The sequence below is a fragment of the Lipophrys pholis genome (assembly GCF_963383615.2).
Source record: "Lipophrys pholis genome assembly, chromosome: 7".
NCBI classification, from domain to species: domain Eukaryota; kingdom Metazoa; phylum Chordata; class Actinopteri; order Blenniiformes; family Blenniidae; genus Lipophrys; species Lipophrys pholis.
Window position 1 is genome coordinate 13,085,573 of NC_137638.1, and position 9,823 is coordinate 13,095,395.

At 40.9% G+C, this 9,823-nt stretch overlaps 1 protein-coding gene across 2 annotated transcripts in view; it reads right to left on the reverse strand.

Annotated features, from left to right (window-relative positions):
- fancc (FA complementation group C) overlaps positions 1-6,066 on the reverse strand; it is a 34,872-nt gene extending 28,806 nt beyond the window's left edge. For both annotated transcript variants that reach the window (XM_080466978.1, XM_080466977.1), the window contains exons 1-2: positions 5,958-6,066; positions 2,667-2,911 (exon numbers count right to left, since the gene is read on the reverse strand). In XM_080466978.1, coding sequence (XP_080323104.1) covers positions 2,667-2,864 — 198 coding nt within the window. In that variant the 5' untranslated portion in view covers positions 2,865-2,911; positions 5,958-6,066. The remainder of the gene's footprint in view (positions 1-2,666; positions 2,912-5,957) is intronic.
- Positions 6,067-9,823: the final 3,757 nt, after the last annotated feature.

The window sequence follows — 9,823 nt, forward strand, 5'->3', positions numbered from 1 at the left end:
TTTTCAACATTTGCGCATTACATTGTGAATTTCTGCTCCTTTCACTATATTTCTGGGTGTGTCTGAATCAAATGCTTCAACATTGGAGAAGAATGGAGGTGTACAATGATAGAACGCAGCTTTAAAAGCCGTTTCCAATGGCAACCTCCGTAAACACACTGAATAAAGTTCTTTCACGTGAAGCGCCGTTAAAAGGCTAATTTTATGCCTATAAAATCCAATCTTTCATTTACAGTAGTATGTAGTTTGTTTTTTAGTTGCTGATGAACCAAAAGTATTCATTATAAAGAAGTTCTGTTGGTTAGAAAATAATATCGGAGCGGAGCAGCCTAACGCTGCATTGCTCAGCGTCTGCAGCGCCTCAGCCGGCGGTCAGAACGCGAAACAAGACCTGGACGTGACGTGACGTTATAATAATGTTACCATGAAAAATAAACGACAATGGAAAACTGCTTGTAAATTATAGCCGATGCAGCGGACTGACAGCGGAGGAGCACGGCAGAGCTCTCGAGAGCCGCGGCTCCGCGAAAGCGAATTAAATAATCCCGTTCCCTCGTATTATTAACTTCAGGGAACGACTTATTATATCATTCCCACGCGTATTATTATTTATTTTTTTCTCTATAACCACTCTGGGGCTCCGTGTTCGCTGTAGTTTTCAGAAAGCCGGTACAGTCTCGCTTCCGCCTTTTAGGCCGCGATAACTTCGCCCCCAACCGATGACGCGTCGGGTCCCAGTCTAGCTCCTCTCTGGCCCAGCAACGAAGTGGGGCCAGCGTAGCACCAGTTTAGCCCCTGTTCGGCCAGGGCTTTGGCAGTGGAAAGACAAAGAACTGGTGCTAAGTCTGGCCCTGGCTCCGAACTAGCACCTGGTTCTTTCCGGTGGAAAAGCACCCCTTGGCTATGGATTAAAGGGCAGAGCAGTGGATAAAGGCTGCTGGGACAAAGACTAGTCAATGACCCCAGGTTACATCACTGATTATGTGTCCCAGTGCATCTACAAAATTATCTTTCACCAACCCAGTTATTCAGGAATTAGTCCTCGAGAACATCTCGAATATAAGAGTACAGGAACTTAACAGATTCAGAGCAAAAGCTCCAAAACTATGCAAAATACTGCTTTAAAGAAATAATGTATATTGTAAGATATTTTCAGTTGAACATGTGGCCCTTCATAGAATGCCTGGCCCCTTGTGGAAAAAGTAATTGCATGCTGCTTCAGGTGTTTACTTAACCTATAAAACTGTCAACTGTCATTTTCAAGATTCTATACAAGTTAGTTATAACATAGCTTTAAGTTCCAGATGGATTGATTGACTTAGATCATCTCAGTCACAGCAAAAACCAGCTGCTAAACCAAGGTAACTAAGGAGAAGGAGAAGGACACACCTTCCGGCTTCATAATGAGTGAACAGATATCAGGGGAGTATTTATCGTCTCAGCTAGCACCTCTGTTAGAAAGGAACAAAGAATATTTCCTGAAGAGTCACCTTTCCATTACCAAAGGCAGCGTTGTGAGGGAAAACATCCTCCACTGTTCTAACCAAGTGTAAACCTGGAAATAAACAATAACTCGAGTATTTCTCATGTTAGGCCATAAGCCACGGGAAAGTTGTAAAGTCATCAAAGGATGCAAAATGCTGCCAAGAAGCAGGCTATCCTCAGCTGGTCTTTTACGAGTCCGCTTCCAGTAAAAAAAAGAAAGAAGAAGAAAAAAAAAAAGAGTAAAAAAATAAAAAGAGAGATTTCAGCCCAATTAGGCTATACCATTATCTTTCTTTGTATCCATTCCATCATTCTACAAACGCTGACAGCTCGGCATGACGTACAACCTGAACAATGTTACCAGAGAATGAGATAGAGACAACGAAGAACCCAGCCGGTTCATGATCTATAAAAATATAAAGTTCGTGGCCAAAGCAGACTCAAAGTCAAAAGTAACGCACACAGAGGCTCTGAGATTGATTCTATTACCAAAGAGTGTAGACCGCTGAAAATTTAAAGTTGCATGGGCACCGTGAGACTTATAAGAAAAAGATCCCTTATGTGAGAAATAGAGAAGACCATGAAAGGAAGAAAGAAGTGCGGAGGAGAACGAGCTGGTAAGAGCTGATATGACCAGAGGACCACTGAAGTCTCACAGCACTGCGGCCCTCCTGTCCGCTGCCCCTTCCCAAATTTGCTGGACCTGATATCGGGATACATTAGGTTAGCGCTAGAGGTCCCAATGCGGCTATTACCTGACTAATTCAACATTGCTGTGCTGCCAGGCAGACATACACAACCTCTGCACAGCACAGAGCACCGTCTGTTAGCTGGCCCCGACCATCTCTGGACTTTCTGTTGGAGCCTTGGCTCGGACAGCCAGCGAGTGTGTTCGTGTTTGGGCAAGTGTGCAACGCTTACTTGTGTTTGAATTAACTTGGTACTTCATTAATGAGACGGCTGCTTGGATGTTTAGCCTAATTGATTAGCTGCTGTTCTTTGTTTCTTGAGGCGTTGCGTGAGTGAAACAGGGTTCTTAGTGAGTACAAAACTTTCCATTAGAAATTCAGGGCCTATCGTGTTAGAACAGAGAATCTTAATGCGTCAAGAACATAAATCTCAGAGCTACGCTTGCAATGTGACAACATCAACAAAATACTGGCTGTGCTACATCTGCTTACCATGTTGTGGATGTGTGTGAGAAGTTGCTGGAGGAAATCCCTCAGTCTCTTCAAGTGCAGGCAGGTGTCTTTGTGCGAGTCTGGGCTGTCAGCCTGGCCCCAAGCCACCGCTTTGTCGAGCCAGAACTGCATCTCCTGGACATTCAGCGAGGACTCTGCTGTGTGCTGGAGCTGGCTCGCTGGCTGCACCTCAGACATTTGGCTGCTCGTCCAGGAAACCTGACGGAGGAGCTATAAGACTGATCCTAGACAAACAATAAGACAAACAATAAGGGCACTATCAAATGAACACCAAAATAATGAACATTTCTACATTTTTATTCCTCAGGGGTATCCCACGGTTGCGCAAAAGGCAACATTTTTATATTCTTTATCTTGTGTTTGCGTTACGTTTCCAAGCACAACCTGTCCGATTGTTAAAAAGAGATTAAGTGAGAATTTAGTGTGGCAGAGGTACTTTTCCTAATATATAACAGGCACAGATGCCACACATTAAGTGTTGCATTCACAGACAACAGGGGAATCTCAGGTCTGAGGCACATATGTTTTGACAAATCAAATATTATCAACTCATCTTTAGGTAAGAACATGCATGAAAAGTTAAGAATAAGATATTGTGTTAATAAGAACTGGTTGTCCATCCTGTTCTTATTGTGTTAATAAGAACAGGATGGACAACCAAGAGAATATGATACTATAACAGTAATGGCTCCGTGGTCGTGGAGGTCTAACAAAGGCAAACAGCGGACCAACAGTCCAAAATGCAAATGTGTAAAAGAAAGTCAATACAATTGCACTGTTGATCACCTGAAAAAGGTTTCATGTTTCATTTCTCTCAATATATCAACTCTAGATATTGTGTTTCTGTAGATAAGACACACGAGTTCTCCAGCTTTACAGAGGAGAACAAAACGGACCTGCAGTGGATGGTCGGGGTGGCAGAAACAAACAGACCACTAACTTCTTAAAAGTATCTATTTTTGTATTATATAAGAACCCCACTCACAAGTCGCTGCCCTCTGGAAGGAGAAGCAAGCTCTAAAACCTCAACAAATAGATGAAAAAAAAACTGCTTGTCCCCATGTATCATGCACTGCCTGCGAGAGCTGCAGAAGGTGTTCTCATTCTTGAAAGAATTTATTTTGACAAACATTAAAAACCAAATGGTTTCTGAGTATTATAAAAAGCGAGAGAAAAAAATAAAACTTGTTTAGACAAAACTGCACCCTTTGAATATTTTGTTTTACTCCCTGGCTGTCTTTGTCTCACACACGCACACTTTTTTCTTTTACCAAATATTGACATTTCTGCATGTGTGGCCTACAACCACAACTTTCCATGTGGCTATTACAAGGATATGTGCAAGAAAATAATAAGCAGAAAATAAATTGGGGAAAAGTGTTCGCTTAACCTCTTATTACCACAATTTAATGATAAAAAATGTTCAAGCTCCGAGCCATCAAGATTTCTCTTACACGTTCACGACTGCCTACTGAGAAATAAACAGTACATTCTTCAACTTTTATGAAGACGGGGAGAAAACCGCGTGGGGTAGACAACTATGGTGTGTGTGTGTGTGTGTGCGTGTGTGTGTGTTTCATATCAGCATATAGCCTGAGAATCGTGTGTATGTGTGTGTGTATTTGTTGTTTTTTGCCATAATGACAGGTCTGTGTGGGACACCACAGGGTTGTGTTTTATGGTCACCTCGTTACAGACGATTTGTTTAATGTCTTGCCATCATCTCTGCTGGAAAGCCCCTATGGCTCGCTGATGTGAATATATAAATACTCATTTTCGGGCAGGAAAAAAACCCAGGCCAAATTAGGAACAAACACCTCTTGTTGACTTGTGTCTTCGGTGCTCAGCTTTGAGCTCAGCAAAAGTTAGAAAAGAGCTCATGCTGAATACATACTCGCCAACAATGTCATTCACATAAAATGTTACATGGACTATATCTATATATATATGCAGTTACATATAGTTCCACAGGTTACTGGTGCAGATACATGTCATACAAGTAGAAAAACACACAAACACGCTGGTCAGCAGCTCTGAAGTTGGCTGAACATTTTTGGGAGCAGGAACGAGATGTGACTGGTCAAATATTATCTTTGAAGATTTGTTAAACTCAGCTTGTGGACTTTGGGTTTCGCTCAGTTTGCCGTTCAAATTATAAGACTGTTGACGTTATTTCAGTATAATCAAATCAGTTAAACATCACTTTCGGCAAATTTACTTTAGTATGCTTTAGTGTGTTATATTCGAGAACACCTAGAATAGATTAAAGTAAAGCAAATTCTGTCAGAGAAACTGTTATAAAAAAAAAAAAGAAATGTGTGGTTTAACGAATTATTTTAACAAATAAAGATGCATTCATATGCAGCAAGATGGGACAAGAACTGGATTGATGAGTACAGAAATGGAGTCAAGAGATAATTTTGGATTTTCTTGTGAAACAGCAATCTTCATCTTGACAAACTTTGCCTTTTTCATTTGTATAATTTGTGTTTGTGGTTTATTTCACATTTATCTATCCTTGTTCTTGTGTGAATCTTTTATATACTGAACATTTCTTTATAATATTGTGCTATTTTAAGTGCTTTAAGTGAGGGGATGGGGAATCATTTGCTCCTCTGAATGTGCGTCTTTGTCGGGGTTATTTAGTTCACTTTCAGCCAAGTTCGTACTTGTTTTCCATGTCACAGACATCACACTCAAAAGTCCTCATTTCTTCTGTGTTCTGTCCAGATACATCCATAATGTGCAATACACTAAGAAAAATGACAGGCTTTTAAAACACATGTTTTGGTTTGTTTGTTATTACTCTGTTATGATGTCTGAGTGCCACACAACGATGCAAAAACATAATCAGTTACATATAGTTCACATAACATATGCCGTTTTGTTATTACTTGCGTGTGAAAATATGTTTTTCATAAAGCAATGTCTTGTTTGATTGGGCCTCTTTTATAAGCACAAACTCACACAACTGAACAACCGCATCTCACCACAGGATGCCAGTATTTCCTCCATTTCACAGATGTCTGTCACAAACGGGGAAAACGGATACTTCTATCGCTAAGACAACGAGAAATTACAAAGTATTGCTGCTGAAAGTCAGCGTGTGTCTAATAATATTGCTGCTCAGTGAAATCATGACATCTGTGGCAATTTTCATTGGAAATCAGTCCACGGTTAATTCAGATGGTTGGGAAATATATAATTCCCAGTTAGAGGATCTTCACGTGTACTGACGTGTGTAATAAAGCATGCAGATGTTGTACTCACACATTCGCGGAGCAGAGGTTATCTATGTTTACTCGTTCGTCGTGTTTTGGGTGACAGACACTGAGGCTTCGTGCCGTGATGTAAACAAACCGAACTTCCCTCTTCTCTCGCGGGTCGGCACAGTCGATGAAGGTGATTCGCTGGTTGAGGAACGTCATCAGTGAGCTCCGATCTGCGTTGCATTCTGGGAAATGGCGTTTAAATTGGTTTTAAGATTCAAACATGGGCAATGTAGTAGTAGTAGTAGTAATACTACTACTACTACTACTACTACTACTAATAATGATGATGATGACAAAAGTATTCTGTGATAAGGAAAACCACTTTTGTCACTTTGGCCCCTTCCTTTAATGCCATTCATTTCTTGCAGGCACTACAGAACAACCCTAGCCGCGTGTCAAATGATCAATTTCAACATATTGCTTCTTGTCTATCAACCTTTCAATGGTCTTGGGCTTAAATACGTCTCAAATTTACTTGTAGAATATAAAACATCCAGACCTCTGAAGTGTAGTGTATGAAGTGTATGTGATTTGCCAACAGTGATAGAATTGTAGTTTTCACCGCTTTTTGTCTTTTTTTTGTGGTTTGACTTATGTTACCAGCCCAGCTTTTGAGGTAAACCTGGTATTTGCTCATTAACAGTTCAAGGGTTAAAAAAGTGTCATGGAACGCATGAAACAATGACTGTGCTGTGTGTCTGTAATGTGAAAATGTGCTCACGCCTGAATATATACATCTACCCTGAGCATGTGCTTATGTTCTCATCGGCTTGAGTGCATGTGTTTGTGTCATGCACTCAAGACGTGAGGGTCCAGGGGGTGAAGCAGAGTGCATACCATGACCAGGAATTCAAAGGTCCCATAGTGTGTCCCTCTGGAACCCAAAGCAAACTTTGAGGGGTTCCCGGCCTGCATGGCTCAAACTGACAAATCACCCAAAGGCTCCAGCCAGATCCAGAGCGGCCCGGCATATTGCACCAGGAAACGGTTGTTTAAACACACGTAATGGCATTTGAGTGAGTTTGTGCACAAACCTCTGTGTGTGTGTGTGTGTGTGTGTGTGTGTGTGTGTGTGTGTGTGTGTGTGTGTGTGTGTGTGTGTGTGTGTGTGTGTGTGTGTGTGTGTGTGTGTGTGTGTGTGTGTGTGTGTGTGTGTGTGTGTGTGTGTGTGTGTGTGTGTGTGTGTTTGTAAAGTACTACAATACACTTTTTGTGCCTCTGTCTGTGTGTGGTTAAGTAGCTGTTAATGCAGGCTTTTACCACTTGAATCCTGCTAAATATACAAGTACAATCCATAGTATGTAGTGTATATGTGTGCTTTATAAGTGTAAGATTGAGGCAGTGCAGTCTGTTAGATGGGGAATGTATTTAAAGTGGTCTATTGGTTCTAGATGAGACCTCAGAATTTCTGTGGTAGGAAAGCCCAGGCCCTTGGATGTGTGTGTATATGACTTACCAGTAGTTGGAATGTGTGTTTACAGGTGTGTGCACATATGGTTGGTGAGTGTGTGCTGGGTCCCATCTTTCTTCAGATTTTGACACACAGTTTCCAACACAGAAACAACACTGAAGTTGCTGGTTCAGACATATGTAAGGTGAACATAGAAATCATACAAAAATGAAGTTTAATTTCAATATTTTTCTTTTCAAAAGAATTCCAGCAGATCTCAGAATTTGAACTTTTCCATGATGGGTTTTCATATTTACTTTGGTTGTTATGTTATTTCAAAGTAATGTACAAAATGTATACAAAGAAGAATGCAATGTGTGCAGGAAATGTTGAGCCTGTTTGCAGCCTTAAATCTCCTCCAGTCATTCCAAAGCCAAGAGTGAAATTTAAGGTGACCGAGCTTTTGCAGTGGGGGCTCCTTAAGCTTTGAAATTAACTTTAAGAATTGTAAAATGATTTATTCTTTTGAATTCTTGCCTTACAGCCAAATCTTATGGATTTATCCTCATATTACATCATTTTGTTGCAATTTCTGTCTTGTGGGAATAATAAAAAATTGTCTAATCTCATCTAATTTATTTCTTTTATATATTCTCACGATATTGTTCTAATACATTTTTGTCTTGTGAATGATTCACTTAAATCTTTTCTTGAATTTTTACAAAGGCAAATGTATCTTTATATAATTGTTTTCAATGCTGAAGTTCTGTTCTATGAAATATTTATTTTACATTTGTGTCTTTGTTTGTAAATGTCTCCGAGAAGCAGCAGTTGGAATCATAAACCAGTGGCTGGGGTTCACTATCTGCTCCACCCCGGTTTGCCTGCCTGAGCCAGCATAAAGGTCAATCAGGGCTTGATCACTCCACGTGCAGGGTGCTGTGTGTGCCTAAGTCTTGTAAAAACATCAGCATATGGGTTTGGAACAAGGTCGCTGGCAACGCTCGAAAAAAAAAAAAGAAAGCGAAAGAACGAAAGAGAATCCACGGCAAAAAAACTTGAGATCGTGGTTTAAGCCCAAAGTGGAAACCCACACACTGATGATTTTGTGTTTTTGCACGTGTGTGTGTGTGTGTGTGTGTGTGTGTGTGTGTGTGTGTGTGTGTGTGTGTGTGTGTGTGTGTGTGTGTGTGTGTGTGTGTGTGTGTGTGTGTGTGTGTCCTTGCGGCTGCGCCTGTGTATTGCTATGTCTGTGCTTGTATGGGCACACATGTGGATGCAAGGGGAAATGTAATGTAAACCACTTGTGCTTTTACTGTACTGTTACTCTGTGATTATTACAGCGCTCAGAGATGGGTTGTCACGCAGCAGGGCAGCACCCCTTCCACATGTCTGCTTGTGTGTGGAAGCACTTTCATGGCTGGATTGGAGGCCTGATCACTGACAAGGAATTTGGTGTTACCAGCTAACTGGGCAGCTGGACCAGAAGACTTTAAGTCAATACCCAGTCACAATGTGGGATTTTTAAGAAAACTCAACAGTGACTTATCAAATCAAAAGAGACGTGTACATTGAAATAATACAGAGAGAAAACGAGACAGCCACAAATCAATAAGTATCAGTGATGAAGTTCAGCCTTTGCCTGCAAATTCAGGACTGCAAAAAACAAACCATTCATCTCATGCAATTAAATGGAAAATGTCCCAATGCATCAAGCGGGACAAAATATAGAAAAGACAAAAATTATATTAATCATTTTCTTTTTTTTTTTATATGATTATGATACATCACACTCTTACCTAAGCAGAAAACACAGTCCATACTTGTAGTTTGTGAAAAATCTCAATCATGTGGTCACTGAAGTACAGTATAGTTTTTGACCTTGTGGTTTGGCCAGAGAGCATGGGTATCAGTCCCTGGAGCATATCCCAGACTCACTGAGACAAGGAACTCCACAGCTGCCGACAAATTTGTCAGTCCTGACTGATCCAAACCAATCCCATTACCAGTTCTGATCCAGACCACAGCCATTACCAACCTGGCTCTGCTGCTGTGGCCCTACATGACCTGGTTGACGTTTGTCTCACTGAACAAACCAGTGCAGTCTTGTCTTTTTCTCTCGCTTTTCTTCCAAGCTCTGTGTGGTGTCTCCTGCTGTTTGCCACAATAAGTAAATAAATAAGTAAATAAGTAAATCTGATAAGGAACGTTAGGAGTTGGTATGTTTCTCCTGGACACTCCCCCACTCCTCAACACTTCTACATGTACACAAATTTCATTAGCTACAACTACACACACACGCACTCACACACCCAGACACCCGAATGTGCGTATGCGTACAGCTTTACATTTGGGGCACACTTTAATGCATGTTTTATTCATTAATGTGTATGTTTTCATTTGATTGTTACTTCTTTTGGTTGTCTATTTGTTGGATATACAAACTGCTGCTCCCCAGGCCTATATGATCATTT